This window comes from Plasmodium cynomolgi, chromosome 11, assembly GCF_000321355.1.
Source record: "Plasmodium cynomolgi strain B DNA, chromosome 11, whole genome shotgun sequence".
Lineage (NCBI taxonomy): Eukaryota > Apicomplexa > Aconoidasida > Haemosporida > Plasmodiidae > Plasmodium > Plasmodium cynomolgi.
Window position 1 is genome coordinate 639,988 of NC_020404.1, and position 27,845 is coordinate 667,832.

General features: G+C 40.8%; 6 protein-coding genes across 6 annotated transcripts; 2 read left to right on the forward strand and 4 right to left on the reverse strand.

Moving 5' to 3' along the window:
* Positions 1–263: 263 nt before the first annotated feature.
* Positions 264–2,040, reverse strand: PCYB_112420 (ubiquitin-conjugating enzyme family protein; the record flags this gene model as incomplete). Its single annotated transcript, XM_004223120.1, has 7 exons — positions 264–329; positions 535–579; positions 643–748; positions 903–972; positions 1,237–1,387; positions 1,545–1,718; positions 1,993–2,040. The coding sequence occupies 7 exons, from the start codon at positions 2,038–2,040 to the stop codon at positions 264–266; spliced, it is 660 nt and encodes a 219-aa protein (XP_004223168.1).
* A 3,685-nt stretch (positions 2,041–5,725) lies between these two features.
* PCYB_112430 (mitochondrial import inner membrane translocase subunit Tim17) lies at positions 5,726–7,577 on the forward strand (the record flags this gene model as incomplete). The annotated part of the gene is made up of 4 exons (XM_004223121.1): positions 5,726–5,891; positions 6,229–6,565; positions 7,194–7,204; positions 7,489–7,577. 4 exons carry the CDS (start codon positions 5,726–5,728, stop codon positions 7,575–7,577), a joined length of 603 nt encoding a protein of 200 aa, XP_004223169.1.
* A 1,303-nt stretch (positions 7,578–8,880) lies between these two features.
* On the forward strand, positions 8,881–10,778 carry PCYB_112440 (hypothetical protein; the record flags this gene model as incomplete). The annotated part of the gene is made up of 1 exon (XM_004223122.1): positions 8,881–10,778. A coding segment is annotated over one exon (1,898 nt), but the record flags the coding sequence as incomplete, so codon positions are not given.
* Positions 10,779–13,026: 2,248 nt separating this feature from the next.
* PCYB_112450 (hypothetical protein) lies at positions 13,027–17,477 on the reverse strand (the record flags this gene model as incomplete). Its single annotated transcript, XM_004223123.1, has 2 exons — positions 17,428–17,477; positions 13,027–17,388 (listed from the first exon to the last, which is right to left on the reverse strand). Exon 2 carries the CDS (start codon positions 16,873–16,875, stop codon positions 13,027–13,029), a length of 3,849 nt encoding a protein of 1,282 aa, XP_004223171.1. The 5' UTR covers positions 16,876–17,388; positions 17,428–17,477.
* A 1,402-nt stretch (positions 17,478–18,879) lies between these two features.
* PCYB_112460 (hypothetical protein) lies at positions 18,880–20,076 on the reverse strand (the record flags this gene model as incomplete). The annotated part of the gene is made up of 2 exons (XM_004223124.1): positions 18,880–19,300; positions 19,340–20,076. 2 exons carry the CDS (start codon positions 20,074–20,076, stop codon positions 18,880–18,882), a joined length of 1,158 nt encoding a protein of 385 aa, XP_004223172.1.
* Positions 20,077–21,510: 1,434 nt separating this feature from the next.
* PCYB_112470 (splicing factor 3b subunit) lies at positions 21,511–21,886 on the reverse strand (the record flags this gene model as incomplete). The annotated part of the gene is made up of 2 exons (XM_004223125.1): positions 21,511–21,598; positions 21,795–21,886. 2 exons carry the CDS (start codon positions 21,884–21,886, stop codon positions 21,511–21,513), a joined length of 180 nt encoding a protein of 59 aa, XP_004223173.1.
* Between the last annotated feature and the right edge of the window lie 5,959 nt (positions 21,887–27,845).

Sequence of the window (27,845 nt, forward strand, 5' to 3'; positions counted from 1 at the left end):
AAGGAAAGTTTTAAATTTTATTTTAATTTTAAAACTTAAATTTATACAGAAAAGAAAAAAAAAAAAAAAATAGCCTTATTAAAAAGGCGTTGTAATATGTGTACACAAAAAATTATGGCTTAAAAATGCAATAGCAATCAAATTATCATATTTGAATTAAAAAAAAGAAAATTAACAACGTGGTTAATTTAATACTATTGGTACATAAACATGTTACATTTTACTAAACCGTATTCTGTGCACGATTTTTTTACATGTCCAACTTATGAATTTTCGAGGAGGGTATTTAACGCCAGGGTTTCATTCCAATCGGCCTTCATTAAGGCTTTCTGCAAGGGAAAAATAAAAAAAAAAAAGGGAGGGGGGATCCACAATGAGAGAAATAGTACACGGGAACTTTCTCCACAAGGTGCATATATTCTTTATCACGCTGCAGAAGGCAAGTATTTTTGCGTGCTCTCTTGTGTGTATGATCATGCTACACATTTGGCAAACACGCCGTATGCATGCACGTGCGCGTGCACTCTTAGGGACCTTCGCCTGGTCCTCCGTAAATCCCATTTCGGTGATCTTCTTAATCTGAACGGGGGAAAAAAGGAAAAAAAAAAATGAAATATCTTATATTTATCTCACTCAACGTACTAAAAAATCCGTGCTCAATATGGCATCTTCCGTTTTGCTGTTGCGTATTACAATGACTTCTCTTGGCTCGAGTTTCGGTCCGGTGGCAAAAGTCTTCGTCCATACACTGAACGAGGGAAAAAGAAAAAAAAAATTCGTAATAAAATACCACTCGTGGGGGAGGAAATAATCATAAGAGAGATACACTCTGAAGATGCACTCCCTCCCCAAAAGGGTGTTATCAAAATGGGGGGAGGGTGCATATTTGATGTGCTAAAAACCTGGCTGTTTTTAAAAACAGGGAATAGTTCTCTTTGTACATTTTTGCTACTTCTGCGTCTTGGGGGTCGTCTACAAAAAAAAAAAAAGGGAAGAGTGTTGAGGGGGGGGTTCACACAGAGAGGAAACAAAATTGTATATGCACAATCGCCGCACGTATATGTGTGTGGTCCTCTATGCAAATATATCCCTCATGTTGCAAACTCTAGCACGATTTGAAATTTCCAAAAAAATTAAAAGAATATTTCCCTGCTTTAAATGCCCCCAAATCGGGACCACTCTGCGCATAGATGCTTATATACATATGCCCACAGAATAACTGTGGCAAACGCTCACCTGGTTGCGGATCTGATAAGAGCGCCTGAATGGACAAAAGCGCAGTTCTAATCGTCAACGCGGGACTCCATTCGTTTTTTAAGACGTCCAGGCAGATTGCCCCTGTTTGGCTTGAAATATTGGGATGCCATATTTTGGTATTGAATTTCATCTGCATCGAGGGGAGGAGGGGGGGAGAAAAAAATGTAACTGCACATGTAGGAAGGTACAAATAAAAGGGGCACATATACACACGAAGCTGCACAGGTGAACTTGTCGAACTGCTCTACTTCACGTGATCGTGATAGCGCTGCGGGGGGTGTTCTCACCTTTGGCGGGTTATACGGGTAATCATTCGGTATAGTTATGTCCAAGATAAAATGCCCATCTTCATAGGGCGTCCCCGATGGCCCCTTGATAAAACCAACCCACTCAGAAATGTTGTTGTCCTTCACGTGCGCATCTATTTCTTGCACATTTTCATTTTCAATGTCTTTTAGCTCCTAATGAGGTTACGTAGGGGGAGGAATGGGAAAAACTCCTCATGTGTTATTATCATTTTTTCGATCTTTTTTTTGTACCTTCCTAACGCACAAGAATGTTGAAGTCATTTTGTGGAAGGGATCATCCCAGACACGCATACTCTTCCCGAGGGCGTACTCAAATAAACACTCACAGGTGGGTCTCCATGCAGACATGCGGACAGGGTGAATTCCCGCACAGTCCCCAAAAACCTCACTTGCGCTCATAGTTGCACTCTCCCAATTTATCAATTACCTTCTGCAGACGGAGTAACTCCTTTGAACTTCTCGTTGTGGAATTCATTTTGTTTCTCTCGCTCTATGTGAATGTACGTGTACACGTTTGTGAGTATATCTGTCATACAATAACAACACGAGAAGAAAGTACGTGTTGACGTTATTGTTTTTTTTTTTTTAATGAACAAAAAATGGGGAGATGTTTATAGAAATGCCAATGTGTACACAACGACGCGGGTATATTTATACGCACGCGGTGGTAATAATGTCAAAAAGGTGATGGGTATGTAGGAGGGGGGGAAAAAAAAACGGAACGATGGTGTTTCGCTTTTTACGTACTATATTTCCGTTTTCTACTTCGAACAGTTTGCGCAATCAGCGTTTGTTACGCATGAGGGGAGGCGTTTGCAAAGCGTTGGCAAGTATATTTACACGTTTATGTATGTGCGTATACATGTGAGTGTACATGTGAGTGTACATGTGCGTGTACATGTGCGTGTACATGTGCGTGTACATGTGAGTGTACATATATGTGTATATTTTGACGGGTTTGCTCTTGCGTGCGTTCTATCAGCCACAGGGAAAGGAACAATGTGAGAAAAAAATTACACAGACGGGAAACGAAAAGGAAAACAGGATTTCATGCATGTATATGCACATAATTTTGGTAAGGGCCAAGTGGGTGAATTTACGGGGAACGGAAAAGCGGAGTGCCAAAGGGGGAAGGGGTGAGAAGGACAGCGAAGCGAAACGGGACAGCAAAGTTGTACGGACGAAGCGTACAAAGAAAAGAAATATGAAAAAGAAGGGGAAACGAGTAAATGGGGGGGGGAAAAAAAAAACGCAGGGGGGACTGGACCACAATTGTGTGGGCAAAAAAATAGCCAAAGGGGGGGAAATCACGGGTAGAAAAAACAACGCAAATGAAGCTGCAAATAAAAATGGCGCAGAAAAAATGGGCCAACGGAATGGCCACAATTCAGGGGCAAGGATATTTCACAGAATTGCGTATTTCTAAAACGCGTACGCTGCGGAATCGCTTTTTTTTTTTTTTTTTTCACTTTACCAATTCTGTGACATCACAAGGGTGTACATTTATCTGCGTGTTTGTACTTATGTACAATTCGCTAGCAGTTACGCTGTGCTATTTTTTTTTTTTTTTTTTTTTTTTTTTTTTGGAAAAACAAAAACGCTATATTACTTCCCCTGGAGGGATGGGGGGAAATGAAAAAAATAATGACACGCCGAATTGTGGCAAAGGGAGAGAAACAAAATAGTAGCAGAATCTTTTAAAATGGAAAAAAATAAAAAAAATTCATATACATACTAACGTATGTATGATTGTTTTTCTGTACATTTAAATGTATGTGTATATGCATATGTTTTCCCTTTTTATGCCCCACTCCTGGCTCCAGCCCTGTGTGCGCAACGGACATACGGGCAAGCCACTAAGGTAGACCATTGGCACATTAAACAAATGCAACGTTCAAGAGGCGCCCACATAAACATATAAAGTGAAGATATGCTAAACGAGCGAAGTGGAGGGGAAAGACTGCGCTTCCCATTTAATGCATAACCGATGTGGGAAAAAAAAAAGAATTTACCAAATGGCGTATATCTGTATACTATGCTGCGTTTAACTGTGCAGGTTGATAATTACCTACGAGGGGAGGTATTAAGTTACCGTTATTATACCGTGGAGTGTTCCCGTTACTACTCAGTTTCTCGTTCAGAAAAAACTAATTCATACGGTAATTTTTTTTTTCCCCCATTTTGAGACTTTTAAGAATTCCAATTTGGTGCAATTTTTTTGTGTATCCTGTATTTTGTTCACCACTATGTGTGCGCATATATATACCCAGTCGTGTGTGTGAACAAAACATTGGAGAAGAATGAACCCTTCTGCTGGTCACCCTGTCGTGTAGGCATAACAAGAGAGACTCCACATGTGGGTGGAGCATTTACGGATCGATTAGCAGAAAAAAAAAATGACGTCATTCTCATAGGTACACTTCCATAAGTGCACACATTTTCGCCGCACCTTCACGTGTAGTTACCTCTCAAGGGGAGGGGATATGTACAACAAAAACGTGGCAGAAGAATAAGCATTTATGTATGATCCTGAACTGAGGTTGGTGCTCCGCTGTTCTTTTCCCCCCACACTGGGGTAAACCAAAAAGGGAAACCAAACAACTTCGACCGTAGCTGCGGCGGCACGCAACGGAATTTATTGCCTTCATGCTGGGCATTCGTTTTGAACAAAGCGGAGAGAAAAATATATATATATATATATACATAACCATATACATATATTCACCATATTATGGGTCACTTTTGTGGGGGAAAAATACTTCCACTGTTCACCACTTGTTGTAACAGGCCGACTAAAAAACAACATCCTCCGCTGGCAAGCGCTGCTGCCTGGATACCCCTCTCCAATGCGACATTTGTTCTTTTCCCCACGCGGAGGAAGAAATTTTGTTCGCACATCAATCCCTAGTTATGCAGAAAAAATGAAAAAATAAAATTGCCCCATTTGTTTATGAACAAATAGGAAATTTTCTCATTTCTGAGCAAACTTCTTTTTTGCAAAAAGGTCTACTAAAAAATGGGGATGATGCCATTTACATGTTAGCAATATAGCGTTACAAATTTTGTAAAAAAAATGCTCACTTTTTTTTTTTTTTTTTTTACTTATGACTGTGTTACAAATAGGGAAAAGGAATCATAAAAAAAAACTCCCCTTTGGGCATTTTCTCACTATGACGGGGGAGACTTCATAGATGTCGCGCGGGAGGCACTCAGTTCCGTATGTAAAGTATGCAGCTTAACCCGTATGTGGGTACCCCGTGATTCGCCTCAACATGCGACCGTAAAGCTACGGTACATTTGTACACTCGTCGCATGTAAATTTGCATGTTGACTTATATTCAGAACTTCGCAAAGCTCTCGTTAAATGTATACAATTTTTTTTCTACAAAAGGAGTAGTTAAAAATACGACACTTGAACGGAGAAAAAGCGATCGTTTGCGAATTGTAAGAAGAAGGAATAATTACGAGGCATCCTTCAGGTCACTACTTCGCGTACGCAGGGTATGCGCACTTGGCCAGCCATACACTTGCATATAGGCCTATATACAAGCGTATATTTATGCGTATATGTTAGCGTATATACAAGCGTATATATATGCGTATACATGAGCGTGTACATATGCGTACATAAAGTGTACCTAAAGTGTACGTACAAATATGCGTTGGCGTATCCCCCCCTTGCGAACATGTACCCACGGAGGATAAGTTTGCCAAATCGACGGACTCACGGAGCGCCCATTTTTTTGAAACCTTTGCCGCGACACCCCTCTTTAACTTAAAGCAAGTCACTGCAGTTTGTGACCTACTATGTAGAAGCACATTCTTGCCATTGAGCATTATTTTAGAGCAGCAGGGAGAACCTTTGCCGGAAAAAAGGGAACAACGCGCGTTTGTATGAACCGAGTCCCGCACGGAGCAGCGAGAAAAAAGAACGCAAAAGGGAAGACCTCACCAAGGGAACCAACCGCAACGCATTTAAGGCACTTAATCCAAGGAGAACCAACGAACGCGCGCACCCCGCAGGAGAGCCCACACGCAGAAACCGTGCGACGCGGAAACCGTTCGGCGTAGAAACCGTTCGACGTAGAAACCGTTCGACGAAGCACAGCTATCTCAAAATAAATGAGTAACACACTATACAGAACGCAGAGGGGAATATAATGGGAGATTACTTAAAAACGGGATCGATCAACTATGATTTAGAAATTTTAAAAAAAAAACCCGAAAAGAAGTTATCGCTTGACAAGCAAAATTTGTATCTGCAAGGATATGGTAGACAGTGGGGGGAGAAGCTGGTCTACAGCGTTGGCTTGGCCTACGGCTCAGGTACGCCTCCAAGTGAATGGTGCAGCTGGGTAGATATGCAACTGAGTGGTCACGTTTTACTGCGTTCGCTGTGCGTAAATGGCTAAATCGGAGAGACACCCGGGGAGCACCTCCCCCTCTACCAGTTTGCCTACTGCATAGTGTTTAAACTAAGGGCTGTTCGTAGCTGCACAAAAAAAATTGACCCACCTCACTCCTCGGAACCATTTTCTTATGCGTTAAAAGGCCCTAAAAATAGCACCACTCGCACTATACACCACACGCGATATACACCACACGCGCTATACACCCCACAGTGGTACATCTTACGCATTCACCCCTTCGCACCATCTTACAGGCCTTCTGCTAGGCGGGAGTTGCGGGCTAATCAGTGGAGTCATGAAAGGAGGGAAAACAAGGAAGCTTTTTGTGAACTCCGTTTTGAATTCTACTTCAGTGATAGGGCCAAGCGTTGCCAACCAAATGGCCTCAATAACCATGATTTTCTACGCCCTAAATAATATGGTAAAATTATTCACAAAGAATGATGAAGTATACAATTCGTCCATAGCAGGTTTCCTCGCGGGAAGCATATATAAAAGTGCTTCCAGCTATAAAATTATGGCTGGCTATTCTGTGCTGTCGTCTGCTGTTTTTTCGTTTATTGATTATGGCTTTAAAAGGGGCTACATTTAGTGAGCGCCATGGACAGGCGTGCAGCTGCGAGGACCCAGTTGTGACGACCCTATTGTGATGGTACGCTTGTGTGTCTCGTGGGGCACGTCTCCTGGGCGGAAAATCAGGCTTTGCAAAATGCACTCCACATTTTGCATTATTCTCGTTTTTTAATTTTTTCTGGCATTTGCAGTTTTTTTTTTTCCCCACCCCCACCGTTCACGCAAATTAAATTTATGTTACCCACCTTAAACCGGTGCACATTTATCAGCGCAACAGAATGTGCAGTTATGCCGCCGTCCACACGTGAACACTTTGTCGCTTTTGCATGCATCCCGTAATATGCACACCTACATGAAGTCGCACCTTATTTGTAAATCCAGCAGTGGTTGTATACCCTGCCCTCGTACTGACTTCTTTTTTTTTTTTAAAACATCGAAACGATTCCCCAGTGTGCTACACACACAAAATGCATTTGTCTGATATGTTCACATGACTGCTTCACCATTTTGTTAACTCCCTATTTAATCGCCTTTTTTTTTCTTTTTTTTTTTTCCTTATGTGCCCCATTATTTTATTTCTACCTAATCAGTTCTGTTCATTTGGCCTTGCATGTTACAACTTTTTTTTCTTTTTTTTTTTTTACAGTATGGCTAACAGTACATTTTAAATTGTAAAGAAAAAAAATGCAATTTTTTATTTTGCTTTTTATCAGATGGGGGGAGACGTTCAGGGGAAAAGGAGCTTTTCGCACTGTTCTTTTTTTTTTTTTTTTTTTTTTTCCTGTCCCGTGGAAGAAGCGTGTACTGACATAGCAAGCGCAGGACAAACGACTCTTTTTTTTTTTTTTTTTTTTTCTTGTTAATCTGGTTACACGCGGATTGTGCGTTGTCCCGTGTGGGAATTTTTCGGTGTGCTGTTTCCCCTCCCCCCTTCCCTGTAGAGACTTGCAATAAAAAAAATGCGGAAAATTTAAGTAAACCCAAATTTGCAAAATGGCATTTCGTCCTTTTGCACTGTAAAGGAGCATAACACATGTATGCCGATTTTTTGTTCAAACGATTTTTTTTTTTTTTTACTTCCTCCCATTGAGTGACAGAAGGTACACATCAGCTGTGCGAGTAGGAAAAGTATATCAATCTAGGGTAAAGTGAGAAGAGGTGGGTGCTATGAGGTGAAGTTACACCAGGTTAGTCGAGGCATCACCAAGCGAAGCAAAATAAAAACCTGAAGCGAAAGCGAGAAGGGTGCAATTGCGAATGAAGCACCCCTGGGGGAACTGTGCTCAGGTGCCTTCCAGAAAGGGCTTGCTTCCTGGTCCCCCTTGAAAAAGGGAAAGGCATGCCCCCAAATGTACCATTGTCATGTGCAATGCGTTAGAAAGTACGGATGGGTGCGCATGGATTTACAAGGCATACACCGCTTGGCGTGTTTCGCTTGTATATACATGTATGTGCGTTTTTATTTTTTTTTTTTCGCGACTTCGCATTCCCCTAGAGTTTATACTCACCCCTGTGGGCACACCCCCTCCTTTAACTTTATCACTTCGTTAGCTTTACCCCTTTTTTTTTTTTTTTTTCCCCCTTCTAAACATATGGATTTATGCCCTGCTCCATACACCACTTACCTATGTTGAACCCTTTTTTTTATGAACTCGTCATCAAATTATTTAAATTGCCCTCCTTGTGTATGGTCCCGAGTAAATGTTCCTGCCCAGTGCGTGGACCATTAGGCAGGTGTTATTGATGCACACCGCGAGGTTGTCGCGTTGTACTTGGGGCAAGGCGGGCCGACCGGACCGCCTCTCCTGCGTCGGATCGAGCCATCCCTAGGCTCGCCATCAAACTGGGAAGCAGGCAAGCAGCCAAGCGGTTAAACTGCAAAACGGCGAAACTGCAAAACGGCGAAACTGCAAAACGGCGAAACTGCCAAATCGCCAAACTGCTAATTCGCACACGGTTACTATGCCGAGTGCCGAAAGCTCCGGGCACCGAAAATCAGAAGAACCAGGCTGGGCCCGCGAGCTTAGAGAGACCTACTTCAGTGCCCTAAACGCAAAAGGGGTAGCGATAAAAAACGCAGGTTGTCCTACGAGTAATCATAAAGCTAACCAACAGAAGAATGACAAAATGAAGAACCCAATCAGTGCAACAGACATCCAGGTGGGGGATAACACCCCGCCAGAAGAAGACAATCAAAATAGTCTGCAGGAAAAAAAAAAATTTTCTTCGAAGTTTACAAAAAGTACTACTTCATCGAAATGACAGAGTATCACAAAAGCAGGGAAAACTGCACCAACAATTTTATTAACTTCCTCGAAAGGATAAGCGAAAAAATGGTGGAGGCACTAAAGCATGGTTCCTATAACATCAACAATTTGAATAGATTCTTCAAAGAATTCATCAAAAATGATATCACCTATTATAATAAAAGCGTTTCCGTAGGGGGAAACACACGAGTGAATAATTTAACCCAAAGTTTTTTAAACATACAAGATGAGCAGATGACCAACGGAGAGTTTGCAAATATTGGCAACGTGCAAGGGGAGGATCCTCTGAACAGCCAAGCGAATGGTTCTGTAGATGATTTGAAGAAGAAAAAGGGAAGCACAGCTTCTACAATTATGAATGAGGGTAGGTCAAATGAAAAAAAGAACAACAAAATGGACTCAGAGGAAAAAAAGAAAAAAAAAAAATCCAAGAAAGGGGAAGGAGAAGAAATTGTAAGTAACTCCTTGGGAGAACATCTCCCAGGTAATAATACACCCTTTCTAAATAAGAACTACGGGAAAAATGCCTCAAACAAAATAAACGAAATTGCAGATAATGTAATCGATGTGAACACAGACATGAGCAACCTAAACCACAGCATCATAGACGACTGGGTGCAATACGGATTCATGAATTACAGAAAAATTATGAACAGTATGAAAATTAGTTGCGATGTGATAGATAGTAAAATAAATCAAAAAATGTTAATTATATTAAAAGATAGCTACTTGAAGGAACAAGAAAATTTGATAGATGCAATGAAGAAAAAAAAAAATGATTTCCTAAAACAAGTAGACCTATGTAAAATTTATTGGAAATATTTCGAAAATAGTTATTCAAATTCAGAAAAAATCAGATCAGATGGAATTAAAGATAGCAAGAAGATAAAATGCTCATGGTTATGTCAAAGGAAATATATAAAAAATGTGAAAGACTTACTAAAAATACAAAATGAATACTTAGATATAATTAATTCTAGCGTGAAAACCTTCTTCCAATTAATCGAATGGAAAAAAAACACAATTAGGGATATCCTTTGCTTTCTATATAAAAGCTTTTTAAATTTTTACTTAAATAATATGAATATATTATATGATTCTATTTTGCTTGAAAAAAATATAGATGCAACTCAGTTCCAGAATCTATCCTCTGTAACCATCATAGATGATGACGATTTAATTAAAGAGGTATCTCCCTTTCAGCTAAACGACAATTGTGATGCCATTCCACAGTTAAACAAAGCATTAAGCTTAATAAAATCTTCGATCATTTTTTATAATCATGAAATTAACGTCAAATCGATACTCTGCATTTTCAGTTCTAAAATCAGTGGGTACCTTACCAGTGTGGGGTTCTTCAACAAATGCCTAGATGGGGTAATTGTTATCACGTGGGATAAGTTTATTCACTTTTTTTCCGACGTGGAGGATGCCGCCCCACAATGGTCCTACTACATGGAAGACATCGAATTTAAGCTAGTCAAGTGTAAAGCGGATTCTAAAAGGAACTCCCTCGATAACGATAAAAGAGAATCTGACGGCGTCACTGAAGGGGTGGCTGCGGCGGAGGGGGAGGTCGAGGGAAGTGCTACGACTGATGTGGTGGTCACCACCCCAAAGCAACACTCCAGGAGTAACACTCCTAGTAACCAACAACAAAGTAAGAATTCGAACCAATCAAAAGGTAAGAAGGGGAAAGAGAAAACGAAAACAGGAGGAAAGGACACGTCGTCTGTGTTCTCCGGAGCAGACACACCGGAAGGAGATACCTCCACAAATAGTGGAAATCCTGATATAGGTCTAAACACCTCGAAGAGAGAAATTTCGGACAACTGTTCCGCCACCCCATCTACCATTAATGACGAAAATGATGTAGAAATTCAAATGAAAGAAAAAAAAAACGCTACTCATCAGTGGATGGTCCTTTACCTTCAAATGTCCAACCTTGTATCTAACAAATGTCTGTTACGAATTGTTAAGTAATCATCTGTGCTCCCAATATTTTGAGGATGAAAATTCCTTTGCAAATTTCTCCAATATTATTGCCAATGGGGAGGTAAAAAATGATCTCCTATTTATTGATGAAATGGCCTCCTTTTACAATTCCTATATGGAAGGAATGTCTGAGGACACAAAGGATAAGGTCATCCAAAAAAACAAACTTGTAAAAACGAAGAGTGAAAAATTCGCGAGGGAGCGCATGTCTGTCTCGGATCGGGACGACCTGATTGGTTCCTGTAAAGGGAGATCTCCAAGCAACGCCAACAACATAATAGATGATCAAAAAAAAAACAAAAATTCTCACCCGGAAAATCTGCTTTACGCATTTCAAAAGAAGAAAAATGAACTGTTGAAAAATGTTAAAAGAGGTGACCAGGAAAATGGGACTACAGGAGAAGAGCGGCAGGGAGAGGACAGGGACCACCTGGTGGGAGACAAGGACCACCTGGGGGAGGAAAAGGACCACCTGGGGGAGGAAAAGGACCACCTGGGGGGAGACAAGGACCACATGAGGGAAGACAGGAACCTCCATGGACATGGTCAAGTAGACGGGGAACACCAAAGCGAGGCAGAAACGGAAAAGAGTAAGAAGAAAATTTTGAACAGCAAGAAAAAAAGCGACAAAAGATCTACAAGTTCAGGGAAGGCGAAGGCACAAAATAAATGAATCAGGAGTGTGCTCAGCACAAATGTGAATCGCCAGGACGGATGGCCCCCGGTGGGCACACCACGGGGAAGAAGCAAGAATGGAGAATCATCCCTCATAGGAATGCCAATCCGGAGGAGTAGCACCAACGCGGGGATATGTTACTTTCGCCGATCGACTTTAATAATTATCGCTAGCTACACTTTATGTGAAATGTGTTAAGAACAGTTATGCAAGTCGCTCCAATCAGAACGATCATTTTTGATATTTTTTTTTTTACACTTGTTGCGATTTTTCCAGTTGGGGATGATGACGCCATGATTTTCGGAACTGTCCAGCTTCCCTCCGTCCCTCTTCTACCTCTCACCAATTCACCACCTCAGCTTTAACGTTAATTTTTTTTTTTTAAATGTCAAATGGGTAATCAGCGCGTACGTATATGAGTACTCATCTACGCATAGTAAGCTAACGAGGGATAAAAAGAGAATGCCGAATTTATTTCAACACAGCGATTGTGAGCTTGTGAATTACTCGATGGGTCAGTCCCCATGCCCAACCAAATGGCAAGCTGCACCGTTCACGATGTCACTTATTACGTCCACCATTGCCATTTTACGTCAGCCTCATTTGTAACGCAAGCGATGTGCCAGTTTTTTTTTTTCCGTCGTCCCACTCATACTGACATGCACACACGCAAACAAAAATATATGTGCGCAGCCAGGTAGTGTAAACCAACTTCGAACCATTTGTGCTTCCTTCCAGTGTCCATGTACGCACTTCCCCATTTGCTTGTTTGTGGAAGGGAACCAAAAAGAGGGCGCCACGAGACAAAACGAGAGTGAAAAGTGCGGGGAATTTTTTTTTTTTCCCATTTATAATTTTTTGGCTAGCTGAGGAAAAGTTACCACAATTTGACGCCTCAATTTTTTTTTATTTTTTTTTGTGACATATTGACTGGCCCGCTGGGCTGCGAGGGGAGAGGCTCCTCGCGAGGAAGAGTGTTGATCTTGTGCATGTGCGTGTGCATCTGTTTATGGCTATCTGCACCTACCTATGCGCGTGCCTATACACGCGCACGACCACTGTGCCAATCGTTGTGCTCATCGTTGTGTGTGCCCCTTTTGGGGGAGTACTTCTATATTTCCCCCCACAGCCCCAGGGGATGCGCACCTCATTGTGAAAAGGGCTGCCAAAATCCAGAGTGGAAAGAAACGTAAAAAAAAAACCCACTCGGTATTTGTGCCCCCAATGCATATCCAACCCACCACCGTGCAACACCTTTTTTTTAAGCGAACAATTTATTAAAGTGTAGATGAAGAATTGTTCTGCTCCGAGTATAATTCGCTCGTTAAGTGTCACCTTCATGAAGGGGGCCAATGTAGCTAGCCACAACATCCTTCGCGTCAATGAATGTGAGTGCTTCTCTTTGTGGGGCTTGGCGAGCTACACGCAGAAGCACAAAATGGGGGACCCCTGGAGAAGCAGCGGAAATTTAAGAAAAAAAAAAAAAAAACACACCACGAATGACAACGCGTGGATTGTTACATTGTGCTCGGGTCCGATATTTAGCACCCGGACTGATTGTTGTCCACGTCCCTGTGCGCAATGGGATCATGAGAATAACTTTTAATCAAATTGAGAGGGAAGTTAAATCTGCTGTTACTGCTATACTTGTTCCTCACCCCAGTGTAGTTGTAAATTTTTTTCTCTCCCCACGAATGCTCCAGGTAGTTTGAGTTTGTGCAGTCCTGCTCAACGCTTCTTAATTTCGCATGTTTCTGGGTCCTATATTTGTCCTTTGCCCTTGTGGTGGAATAAACATTTTTGAGTGGTATTATTCTGCTGGGGCATTCCGCATCGGTTAAGGTCAGTTTGTTTATTCGTTCCTTTAGCGATTCATTTTCTTTTACAAGTGCGTCAATTTTTTTTTCTTTAATTTGGTAGTTCCTCAGGACGCGGCGGTCACCGTGGTGGGCATCGTAGTAGACACCGTGGTGGTCATCGTGGTGATCATCGTAATGGTCATCGTAATGGTCATCGTAATGGTCATCGTGGTGATCATCGTAATGGTCATCGTAATGGTCATCGTAATGGTCATCGTGGTGATCATCGTAATGGTCATCGTAATGGTCTACATGGCCCCCCTTACCCGTCATGGGTCCCCTCCGTGTGGCGACTTTTTCGACCAGGGAGTTTTTCCCCAAATCAGCGTCGAATAAATTCATAATTGCCTTGTTGACCGACTCGGTGCGGATGGTCTGCTTCTTTTTGTTCAATTTTTCCTTCCCCGCTGGGGGGAGACTCCGCATCGTGGTTGCATAGGTGCTGCTTCCCGTGACGGTTCCAGTGCCAGTGCCGCTTCTACGGATGGCATTTCCACCCATGTTGTTCTCTTCACCGTTTAGCGCAACTAAGGCACTTCGCAGCGAGTTTACCCTTCGCACACCATGGCCCATCACTACATTTGAGTCAATTTCTGTATATGCCTTTCTTTTTGGGAGACCTTTCTTTGTGTCCAAACGATTGATTAACTTATTAGAACAGGAATCATCAAGTCTTAGTAGGAAATTCATTGCATCTGTCCTTTTCCGTTCATTTTCAATTTCCTGTAATTTCCTGTAACAGGCTTTGTAGAGTATATTAGTGTTATTATTTGAATGCTTTAATTTTTGTATCTCCTCTACTTTTTCTGCTAATTCTTTTTTATACTCCGCTATGATGCTCTGTAGTTGTTCTATTTGCTTTTTTTTATTTTTATGTTCAAATGAGTAATTTGTTTTTGATCCCTTAGGGTTAGTAGGCACCCCTTTGGGGGAACACCTGTTCGTGCCGCCTTCCTCTGCTTCATCTTTGCTCCCTTTCGATGGGTTCTCAGCATTCTCAGCATTCTCAGCATTCGCAGCATTTTCTGCATTTTCTTCATTCTCTACACTCTCTGCACTCTCATTGTGTGTCTTCCCATGGGGGGTGCTCTCCACGTGGGGGTTATCCCGTTCACCCCAGCTGCCATCCACAACTTGGTAGTTACACGTTCCCTGCCCTTCCCGTTTCGATTTTAACACATCTTCCACTAGGTTAATGCGATTGGGTGCCTCTCCTCGTAGGTCACCTGTGGCTATACCATCACACCAAGGAGGATCTTTATGGTTCGAGCTAGGCGTATTATCGCAACGTCCTTCCTGTAAATCAGTGCTCTTGGATTTTTGCGCCACCTCATTTTTATCTTCCCCTTCTTCTTCTTCTTTCCTATCTGATGCATCTTCCCTTTCTCCATTTTGGGGGGATTTCCTAATGGGGAGATGATCCTCAGTCTCTCCGCCACCCCCTTCCGAGGCGTTTCCTCCGTTGAGAGCGCTGGGGGGACTGCCCTTCTCGCGTTGGCTCAGATCGTCGTTCCCCATATGATCGCTTCTACCGCGGGTGTTTTCGCTGTCTAATTGTTTTTCACCGTCTAAGTGTTTTTCGCCTTCTGAGTATTTTTCGCCTTCTGCGTGTTTTTCGCCTTCTGTGTGTTTTTCGCCTTCTGAGTGTTTTTCTCCTTCTGTGTGTTTTTCTCCTTCTGAGTGCTTTTCTCCTTCTGTGTGTTGGTCCTCGTTTTCCACTTTGGCGGCTTCTTTCGACGCATGGTACTCCAAGGAGGGCATCCGCGGACTAGCTGCCCCCCCATTCCAGGCGCCACATTCACTTCTCCCATGTGCAACCCGTGCACCCTTCACGAACCTGAGCAGCGCCGAATCTTGTATGAAGCTATACATTTGCCTAACCATGTCCTCCAAGAAGGAAATTTTCGCCTTAGCTGTCACCACTTCACCCGCTGCAATAAAATCATGCATACTTCTGGGGCAGTCAATCCTATAGTTGACAAAAATTTTGGACTTTAAAACGTTAATTTCTTGTCTCCCAAATGGGAGGAGAGGACCTACCACAAACGCTTCTTTTGAGCTTTTCTGTTTTCTACAATCCATGTGCTCATCTACTGGAATGAAAAGTCCTCCTTCCACTCCAGAACTTACTAAATGCTTAATGCTAATATGGGAACACCCAATTACTTTTTCATTGTTTAGATACGTAAAATTCAGAACCCCTGTTTCTTTGATATTAATTAACTTATTTTTCATTTTGGCTAGCACTTTTCCGTTGCACATTCGGACAGCACTTTGCACAACTACAGAAAAATTTTGGGGGTACTCCTTTATGTAAACGCACTGAAGTAGCTTCTCATTTGAATACACCCTCACTTGGGTAATTGCCCTCATAAGAATGGGCTTATATATCTTAAAGTCGATTCTAAAATACATTTTGGTGTTAACAAGGGAGTCGAAAAAGATCTGTTCATTCCTGGACTCGTCTAACAGGAGCAGATTTTTATTCTGTCGTGGTGCATTTGTGGGCACCCCAATGATTCGTTCTTCCTGCTGCTGCTCCTCCTCCTCTTCCTCCTGTTTAGGCTTATTTACATCTGCGTCTTCAATCATCATACATTCTGCGGTTGGTCTTTTTTTGGAGAAGTACTTTGATGAGCATGTATTTTTTGTATGCACCCCATTTGTTCTCTCCAGCGAATCGGTGATTCGTTTGTTCTTTGGGGGGGTACCTTCTCCGTGGTGAGGTGATTCTACTGCGAAGTTCCAGGTGGGCATTCCGGAGACTCTCTCTTGTAATCCCCCCTCTTTAGCTTTTCCCCCCTGGTTGCCTTCGTTTAGGAGCATTTTTTGTGCCCCCAAGAAGCGTCTTCCCTTTTGTTGGTAACCTGTGTACGTTCCTTTGCTCAGGGCAATTTCTCTAGCCATCGATTTGGCATTCCCAGTGGGATGAAAAATCATCCCCCTTATTTGTTCTTCCCCCATTGGAGTGGTTTTCTCTTCAATTTTTCTCCCCCCATGGGTGTAACCTCCACTTGCAATCACACTAACGGATGCGACCTCAGAAGGGAGGTAGGAGCGGAAAAGAGACTCCTTTTTTGGCTCTCCCCTGGAAGGAGTCATCTGTAACACCCCCGCTAAGTTTTCCCTCCTCTGAACGCTTTTCTCTTTTATCTTTTTAAAATTATTTCCCAATTGTCCTTTTCCGTTTTTTTCTGACCTCATTTTGTCTTCTACGGGAAGTATGGCCAATTTGTGCATGCACATAATTTCTTTTTCGACTGATAGTCTGCTGGAAATGATTTTCTCGTTGACCTGTTCATGCAAAGTGCATCCCTTTAAGCTGTCCTCCTTTTTGTACTTCCAAAGATCAACGCTCGTTTGTTTCTTTTTGTACACCTTGCCGCTAACCGAATGGGTGGCATCCCATTTGTGGGTATACCTTTTTTGTGCGTGTTCATGCTCCAAAGACTTACAACTTTCAGGAGTCCATTTTTCATTTTTAACGTTATCTGCTTTTTTGGCACTAGGCATTTTTGCTAATTTATGCATCTTTTTTTTTCTGGCGTGAAGGGTTAACAAGCTGCCAGTGGGAGCTACTCCATCGTTGGGTGAAGGGATTGTTTTTTTTTTTTTCCTTCATTTGATGCTTTGTCATTTGATGTTTTATCATTCGATGCTTTGTCATTTGATGCTTTGTCATTTGATGCTTTTCCATTTGATGCTTTTCCATTTGGGTTGCTACTACCTACCACATCTTGGGGCAAATTACCGCATTCGTCTAAATTCTTGGCGTCTCCACTGTTTTGCTGCATTGGGAGCGCACCACTTATAGAAGACGCAACCCCATGGTGTGGCTCATCACTCAAGTTGGTCTGCACTGCATCGTGGCTGCTGCCCCAATTGATGTTTCTCAATTCTCTGCAAAATAAAAACGCACCTTTCTTCTTCCTAAAACTGCTAGTATCATACCAGGAATTGTTTGACACCCTCTCGAAGCATTCATTGGTGTTATTTTTAACATGATAAGTTGGTACGTTAAAATACTTCGGTTTTATTTCGTACCTGCTGAATAGGTTCTTCCTCCAAAATGCGTTCGTGCACAGTGGTTCCTCGGGTGCGCTCAGCTGGTTTTTTCTGTACAGCCCATGCATGTTTCGTCCCTCCCCGCGGTTGCCGCTACTTCGTCTGCCTTCGCTCTCTCCACCTCGTCTGTCTTGCCTCTCTCTGCTTCGTCTGCTTTCCCCCTCGTTGCTATCCACACTCGTCGAAGTTTTAACAAAAACAAAAAAAAACTTCAAAATTGGGAATAGACAACCGATACGGGAGCACACGTGCTTTCTTAAAGGTCATAACTTCAAGCAGTATGAACTGGGCCCCTTCCTTTTGCTAAATCTTAACAGTGTTGCTAACCACATATGTGGGTCACCCACACAGAGGGTTATATGCCTTCACTATACAATGGCGTGAATTTTTTTTTTTTTGTAAAACTTGTTTTGCGAGGAAGTAGACCAAGTTGACAAATTTAAAAACTACTCTTCGCAGCAAGTGCGTACAAAATGTGAGTACAAAATGTGAGAACAAAATGTGCGTTCCTCGTGGGTACCAACGAGTGTCCTCACACAAGTCAACACGTGCGCAGCTACGTAATAGTGTGCACACAACTATTTGTACGCTTGCACACACATTTGACACCCAGCAGGGATAAAAATTCAGCACAAAATGGAAACCACAGAAAGACAAAAAAGGGTAACATTCGAGGGAATATATTCCCCGAATTTTTACAATCAAAATTGTACACACGAAGATGACAAAATTTACTCTACATCGTTTTGGGAATGAGCCAAGTGGAGCGAAAATGTTGTAGCTGCTATGCAACGCAAGGTATTTTTTTTTTTTTTTTTTTTTTTTTTTACCCTAAAAGTACGATAATTTTACTTTCTACAAAAGGGGCAAACAAATGCGGAGATTTATGTGCACATATCGTTTTGCCCAACCGGACAGAGTTAAAAAAAAAAAAAAAAAAAAATACATATATATATATACATATATATATATACATATATATATATACATACACATACACACTTGTATATAAACGTAAGGGGAACTTGTTTTGGATCTTCCCGCAGGCATATGTGCGCGCGCGCATATGAAAGAATTTGCCCCTTTTGGACAAGGCTTACGTGCAGCTAGGACACGCACATCGCGACATTGCATACAGCACGCGCGTAAAATGTTAGCCTACACGAATAGTTCTTTTTTTAAAAAATTGCAAAAGGGTAGGTATCACATCGTTTTTTGCTTCACCACTGGGGAATGCAATTTCAAGCGTAAATTATTTCTGCGCGTTTCGGCGCAGCACGAAAAGGTGGCCAGGGGGAATGCACAAGTAGCACCAAAAAAACAAAAAAATATATATATTAAAATAAAAAACGAAAAAAAGGAACTCCCCTAATGGGGGTACCCAAATGTGGAAAAAAAAGGTTCCCCCGGGCTGCAGTTAAAAGGGTGGTGTTTTTTGTGGACCCCCTTTATTCGCCCCCCAAACTGGTGTCATTTCCTCTTTTTCTTCTTCTTATTTTTGTCCTTGCTATTGCTGTCAGTGTCCTTTTCCCCCTCATTCGTTGAGCGCTTCTCCCCGGTGTGATAAATTTTCATGCTTGTTAAAAACAAATCGCGTAGGCCGCATTCGGTGCATATGTTAGACAGGGTGCTCATCCCTTTTGGATCAAGCTCGTGCATGTTCCTTGGAAGAACTCTCGCATCATCCAAATCCTCATACTCCTTTAAGACAATATCATCCATGCCCCTACAGTCGAAATGCTTCCATCTGAGCTTATTCAAACTGTTAATATAAAAATCGACCTCTTCCTTGGGACCCTCACATATTATTATACCGGGGTACCCTATTTTTGAGTACCCCCCAATTTTTAATTCTTTCGCCCATTTAATTATGTAGGTTCTTTTTACTAAACTAAGAATATGGTGCGAGTAGCACAAGCGTCTAGCTAACACCCTTCTGTGGTGGGAATAAGTCATTCCGCTGCAATATAGAAATGTCACGTGGTCTTTGATAAGTTGATCTTTGGATGGGTCAAATGCTCCCTCCTCTACGTTTTCTTCCCTTTCTTCTGATGAGGAATAACTGTGGTCCACGGAAGTCTTCTTGCTGTTTTGTATATTTTCCACCAACTCGTTAATTCGGTAGATGATACTTAAAATGCTGTTTTCTTGCGCTATATAATTTGGCATATCTTTGTATACTTCCTGGTTGATATAATTGTTCATGTCTGGTGTGAAATTTTTTACATTTATATTAATGAGTAAAAAAGATTTTAGAGGATAATCTTTGGGTAACTCGAAAGTTAAATTTATTACATTGTCACTGATATTTTCATCATTCAATTGCATGTGTATTATTGTGTCCCTCTTTTCGTCATTTTCATATTGAATGGCTAGCTCTTTGTCCCGCACATAAATCAGTTTTAACGCTTCCAGTTCTTTTCTTTGCAACTCTTCACACTGAATTAGTACTTTATCTCTTTCACCTTTTCGCTTAATGTCATGTGGTTCACAATCTGCTCTACCTTTTCTTCCTTCCACCTTTGTAATATGCCCTTCTCCCGATTTGTTTATGTTTTCCTTCGTATCCCTTGCTTTGCGATGACTACCTACTTCCCCGGGGTTACTCTTTCGTGGGTTTTCTTCATCCACTGCTTCGCTAGGATTTTTTTTGTCGTTATGCAACATAGTACCAAAGAGGGGCCCAAACGTTTCAAGCGCAAAAGGGAACAAACTAATAGATGGATTACCCTTTTCCTTCTGACCTGTTCTGCAATCGGTATGTCATTGCGAGTAATTACTGCTTTGTTGCAATTGCGCAGAAAAAAAAAAAAAAAAAAAAAAAAGCTAGATTGCCTGAACGGTTCATAATTTTTCGTATATTACAACGACTTTTTTTTTTTCTTCAAGGGACAATTTTTGGCTAATTAGAAGAATCTCCTTTGACCCACGTGTGCATCTCGCATGGCAGACTATTATGCGTAAACATTACAGGGGAAAAGTAAAAATGTTAAATTGTGCCCTCCGTAACGATAGCTTTGCAGGGTAAGCTGGACTGCGTGAACGCGCGACAGTGCTTAGTTCTCCCTCGACAAGCGGTTAAAAGCGCAAAAAATAATCATGCTTACATGAACGAAGTAGGGAGAAAAGCAAATATACACCGCACGTACGATACTTATGAAAACCGGTTCGATGTTAAAAGTAGTTTTTTCTTTAATTTGTTCAAATGCGGTAAGTGCAAAGCGCGTCTGCTCATCTCCGTGGTTCCCGCTAGAGCCATGCTGATAATTCCCCCTTTTTGCACACACTTTTTTTTCACCCATTATACTAACCGGCATTATGCGCACGGAAGAATGCTTACCAAATTGGGAAATCCCCTTAATACAGGAAAAAGGGGCAACTAATTGAACCAAAAAAACAGACATTTGGAGCTTATCCCCTTACACGCAGATTGACTGCGTAGCTCCCGTAACATATATACGGTAACTTTTGCAACATACTATTTGAAACCTGTTACACCAGTTTTACTCTCTGGAGACCAACATTTTTACAATTAAAGGACTTATGACAGTTGCTAAAATTTGTCATTTTTTTCCCTTTTTTAAAGCAGCCTTTTTTCGGCCTACACAGACGTACTACGTTTTGAAAAAAAAATAAAAAGACTAAAAAAAAAAATTAAGGCACAGCGATATACCAGGTTAAATAAAGTTAATGGCACGAAAAAAGGTGTCTCAAGTGAGTTGGCGGTGGAAGGAGTGGATAAACACGAAAACAAGTCATCACTGCTTCGACTCCTTTTTTGGCTTTGGAACAATGGGAAGTGACATATTCTGCGGGGGAAAAAAAAGGAAGCCATATGATATACCACATGAGCAATGGAGGAGAAATGTCTAGTTAGGGAGCAACATAAATGGATGTAGAATGTATCTCTAAGTGGACCTACCTGCAGACAGCGATATCTTATTTTGGCGATTGGTTCATTCTCTACAATGGCGAAATAGGCTAATCTGAGGGAAAATTTAAAAAAAGTTGCATTAATAAGTATTTTCATCTTTCGACACAAAATGGATGGGCGAACTGTGCAGGGGGAGGCCCTCATTACGTATGCGTCATGTGCACAACTCATTTGATCTCCTCTCTGTTCAAGTACCTCGAATAATGTCCTACGTGCGATGCCAACGTGTCCCTGTGGATGTTTGTTAGCCATTCCCTACATTTAAAAAAATAAAATAAAATAACGTAACACATGTGTATAATTTTCGCTTTGCTCACACAACGTGTGGAGGGTGCCTGTTTGGATATCATTCCTACACCCCAGTGTGCTGCATCGGTTCGCTCGGCTGCTCGGTTGCTCCGTTACTCGTGTTTGTTCTCTTTCAAATTCGTTCGACTGCGCGTCGACATACCATCTAGTCGTGTCTGAGTGCCCAGAGCCCTGATACTTGCTCTGCAAGTGTTCCAACTGCGCGTGGATGTTAAATCGGTCAAATGCAGACATTTTGCTATACCCCCCGTTGAGCTTACGTCTTCCAATTGGAGACAAAATTAGCTGTTGTTTCGCCCCTTAGTCTGGAGTGAATTTCAATATGATGGAAAGACTTTAAGGCGAAGATGGTGCCTGTTCTTCTACGTCACGCATGTACAAATGTAACGACTCTCTAATTGTTTTCCGTCCGTTTGGGTTAATTCAGCAGAAGGTAGCCTTCTCGAAATGCCTTCCGGATGGCAACTACCGTTTTGTAAAAAAATTCGCAGAAAGGGCAACCCTCTTTCGGTATTTTGATCAACGGGCATACAAAAATAATCCCCTATTTGTGGTTAAAAAAAAAAAAAAAAATATTAACTATACGGTGTGCCCTTCCGTTTTGGTGACTTGCCAAATTGACAAAATGTCACATTCGTAAAAATGTTTCAAATGCGTATGCTTGCGAATGCTGCTACAAAATTTACCTTGACCTGTCACCTTTTTAAGGAAGCGTTTTTGAAACTTCACGCATCCACAGAATTGTCAAAAATGAATGAAAATAGTGACGCGAAAAAATGCTCTTGAGCGTTTTTTTCCAAAAGTGTTTTTTTGGAAGAAATAAAATAAAAAATTACCAATAAAGATGCAACAAAGGAAAATCATATAAAAAATTAGCCCCCAATAGAGCAACCTTACATATATAATTTTTTTTTCTTTTCCATTTCACCCGTGCCGCAAAATTGGAGTTTCACACCCGCTGCCATAATGCATACGAATGGGCAGCCGTATCGCGTCATATTTTGCCCTGCGGCAAGGCAACACTACCCCATTTTGTTAATTAACAGGAACGTGAAAGAAATAAATTCGCTTTTTTGACGAACAAGAAGAACACAATAATGTCACCGTGCCTCTTTCGTAAGCAGCCTTTGTAGCAGTACCTTTTTTTCCCCTTTTCTGTATAACCTTTTTGTATGTTATACGAAAGGGAGGGGTGGCTGTCCCCCCATCGATATGTGCGTATCGACATGCATGCATAAGATAAACACGCAAAAGTAGCAACGCAGCTTTTTCTCCTTTTTGTCTTTTCACCATTTTGGGGAAGAGGAGCTGCCGTTCCAGTTTAAAAAAAAAATATGAAAGCAGGGCATACTGCGAATGCTCGTGTTGGGCCAATTATGTTTATTTTTCCAATCCTCCCACGCTTCTATATCCTTTACCGATTTTACTTTAACAAAAAAAATCCCCAAATGGGTCGGAACAAAGAGCGGCAATAAACACCTGTGTAGGAAATTCGCAAAGGAAAATGGTGGCGAGAGGTTGGGATTTGTATTTCTTTTTGGCAGCTTTTTCTCCTGGTCTCCCACTAGGAGCAGGGTTTCCCCTCCGCGAAGCCACGTACGGTGCATGGGCATAAACGCACAATTGGATGTGCACAGGGGAGGGCAATTCACCCGGTTTACCATTTTGATCACCCCCTCCTTCTGTGGGTAAAAAAACTCGGTAGCAATTTATTCATTAGAATTAAATTGGAGAAACAAATAGGTCAATCTCCATCTATATGAAGAAATCCATAGGTGAGTGTCCCATCGCGCACCTACATCCGCCGCGGGGCGTCGCTTACCAGCAACGATGATAACAGCGACGGTGTACTATTTAAAACTATCTCATTAGGGTTGAGTAAAAACGGTCAGACATGACCTTTTTCCCAACGACTGACTTGACAACGGAGCATCACTTCGATGAACGTTTTCTTTTTCTTTTTTCATACATTGAGCTAGCCACGATGATGTTTCCCCTCTGACAGCATCGATTCACATAGGGTGCGTGTTTTCATATAGTTGCGCGTGAGAATAATCACCAACAAATGGACATACATAATAACATAAGGTGGTAGTACACGTGTTTATGCGCTTCACTGCATTATGCGATAAAATATAAAAAAAAAAAAAAAAAAGGGGAACACTGCCGCACGGTTTAAATTTGCCCCAAATGGACAATTAAAAAAGAAAAAGAAAATGGCACCTGATCGTAGACAAAGCACAGCAAAACAAATAGCGTGATTATGCAATAAAGAGGATGGAAGCTCATTTTTATTTTATAATTTACCTATCACTGGACTTTGCAAATGTTGCCCGGTTTGACACAAAACGACAAAGTCTTGCTAAAAAAAATTGTTCAGCAAAAGGCGTCGGCGGTCTATGCCTCGACGATAAAGGGGGACTTTTTATCTTCCTTATATTGTCCCATTGGTCAAGCGAACGTAAAAAAAAAAAGGGGCCATTTTTGGTCCACGGGCATCGCATCGGCACATGTGACTCGTACGTACATATATACATTAAACGCAATACATCCTCGCTTATATGCGCATACATGTACGTACGAAACGGACGAAACAGGCGAAACAGGCGAACACGAATTATGCGTACGTACGTGCGTATGACGTAACATACAATCCAGTGAGCATTTTTGCCAGTCCTACGATTAAATTCTATAAAATTCCTCCCCTATTATTAATCCCCCCTGCCGCGAAGTCATGAAGTCCTTCATCATAAGAATGTATGTATTATGCGTTAAGCGTTATGCGTTATGTATTTATTTGCATGTACTGGCCGCTCACCCGTCAGAAGGCCTTTTTTTTTTTAAGCGCGCTTACTCATCACGCGATGGGCGATGACACTATGTAGCGCGTGAACATATATTATACATAAAATATATGCCGTAAAAATATATATGTATATAATATATGTAAATATGTAGAGAGTACCCCTTTTTCTTTTACCTCCCTTTCGTTCGTTACAAAATTGGTACATAAAAATGGTACCACTATTATGCCCATATGCGCTCAAATTTTCGCAGTTCGTATGGCATAATTTTTTTTTTTTTTTTTTCATACCAAAAATGTAATGTATACTTTTATTTTTTTTTTTTTCTTTTTCAAATACTCTGACAAATTATGACGCAAAAATTTTGTATTTTTTTTATATCCTTTTTATAACCTTTTTATATTCTTTTTTTTTTTTTTTTTTTTTTTACCATTCTGTTATTTTTTCATTTATTTGCCTCCTCTCAATAATTCCTTTTCTGTTCAACAGAATATCCATTTTTAGCTCACTTTGTTTGATTTGTCATTTTTCGTCGCACGCGTAATTGCCACGCGGATTTACATGTATTTGTTTGTTATGTTATGGTATGTATGGTATGTATTATGGTATATATGTATGGCATGTATTATGGTATATGTATGGTATGTGCCATGATATGTTTACTATTACATACTTTTATGCGTATGCAAATTCGTATGACCGACCAACCTACGTGTATGTATGTATATTATTAGCCAGCCCAATCCCTTGCACTCATCATCCTTCTTTGCGTTTTTATATTTTATGTACGATTTTTCAAACCAGCATAATAATAAGCAGCACAGCGCAGCGTACCAGCATAGTATAAATACGAAACCAAGTAGCACTAATTTAACACCGTGTTTATATATCTTGTCACTCGCTGTGCCATCCAGCGGACCATTCGTCATACCGCAATTATATTGCAATATATTTTTACTCCTGGATTTTTTTTCATTTCTCATTAAAAGGAAAAAAAAAAAAAAAAAAACCCCAAAAAAGCGTTAATTTTCGATTAAAGGGCCCAAAGTATATAGCAAATAAAAGAAATTTTTTTTTTTTTTTTTGAAAAAAGAAAAAATTTATGTTTTGAAAAAAAAAATTGTTTGTTTTTTTTTTTTTTTAATATAAGATAACAAAATTCTGCGCGTTATGTACGAAATCCCTCTAACAACTTTCTTCGACTTGGCTGACGTTGTACATGCCAACGAAGAAGCGAATTTATAAAATTGTATGCCGTATGTATTATCCTGTCGTAGCGGAATGACTGAATGAATGAATATGTATGCTCGCTGAACAAAGATATAACACCATCACTAATGAATAGTGACACACCCTTTTCACAGCTTAAGCGAAGTTTTTAAAACGCTGTAACGTAACCGTTTTATTGATAGGGAAACTTAAAAAAAAAAAAAATAGTACCAGGTACGCCATGCGTACATACATACATTTATATATTTGACCTACCAGAGAAGTGCGAACCTTTTTTTTTTTTTTGTTCTCGTAAATTTCGAAATTTGCAATTCCTTTTAAAACTTTGTTAGAGAACGTGAAAAAGTGACCTATGCGTCCTGTGTGTATAATATGCGCAGTGTACATCTTTCTGTGTGCATTTGACCTACCCTCCCCACATACATGCGGACCCGAACGGTACATATAGTACCACTTTTGTTGTTACGTTTCTTTGCTTTACCTCCCTGCTTACATACTCGTGTGTAGTAAAATGTACCTGTAAAGCGCACACCTCACGTAGGCACATATGGACACACACACGTACGTACGTGCGTGCATACATAGTTACATACGTGTATACATATGCATACATAAGTGCAGCTGCCTGTGTGACTTCCATTACGAATGCTTCTCCGCCACACGTCCAACCCACTCACTGGTCTAAAAATAATAAGATAAACATATAAAGATATAAAAAAAACGATATAAAAACCGGTTGGTATCGATAAGCAGAATAGCACATGCGCTTAACATTAAATGAGCAAAAACGTTAATATACTAACGATTTAAAGGGAAAAAAAAAAAAAAAAATTGTTGGAGGAAAGAACAGGAAGGAAAATAAGGTTATATGATCAAATAGACCGTATCTACCTTATTGGAAAAATACCCGCATGAGAAGTACGAGCGTGCATGTCCAACTGTGATTTGCTACATATGTGTGTGACTGTACCTGCGCGAGAGTGAACATGCTACCCATGTTTGTGCCTACATAATCCGTATGCTGCCATTCCGTTGTAATTAAATTTTTTTTTTTTTACAAAATAGCCAGCGGTTCATTTACATAGAGCGCACGTCGTTTTGGAGAAAATTGTAACTCCGTAATTGTAGGTGGGAGTGGAGAAAAACATGCCTTTTTACCCTTACACGCATGTTATATATAAAAAAAGAAGTAAATGTATAATGCGCGTTGTTCATGCGCAGTTGAGAGTGTATCCAATTATGCGTACATATATATGTGCCTATTCATTTATGTGTATACGTATATTATGCCTATATTTTTCTTGCTGATACGACTGCAAGAATGAAAAAAATAGAAGTAAACATAACATGTGCGTATCGAATAATGGACTAATTATCCATGCATAGGTGTACAACACACATACATGTCCCAAATAGAAGGCAAACGCGTCGTAAGAGAAAAAAAAAAAAATTGCTAGCGGTGGAAAGAATAAAATAAAGATGTTAATGCAAAATTAAATTTTGATTTATTTTTCATCGTAAAGTAATTCTTCGCAACATCGAGTTCGTTTTTGTTGCTTATTTTTGCATAGGCGTCGGACGTTTCGCGTGCGCGCATTGGTGTGTTATATGTATATATTCACATATGTTGTGTACATTTTTATGTGCGTTGCGTGGTTACAACTGCTACCTACGTACATTCCACTTTACATGTATGTACTGCTTCACCAGTGCGTTGACCCCCTCAGTTAGGCCATGACCCCAGCACGTACTCGTATAAATTAACATTAAACGAGGCGTTACATATGTTGTGTACGTAGGACCTGTGCTCCACGGATAATGCATTTAACGCTCATCCGTGTTTTGTGTAGTAACCTACCGTTTATCTTATCCTTATGCGAGCCCCCCTTTTGTGCTGCTCTGGCGTTATGTAGTTTTATTTTTATACCCAAAGGGAGACAAAAGTGTCGATATGAACCCCGCATGAGTACTACACAACTACATGCGCCACGTTACATGTATGCCAAAACATGAGATTAATAAATGCGTTTTTAATTTAGCCCAGTTCTGCAGCAGTGCAGGTAAAGAAAAAGGGAATTGTAAGAAAAATATTTATTTTGATATAATTTGATACAATTTAATTTGATGCAATTTAATTTGACATAATTTAATTTGATTAT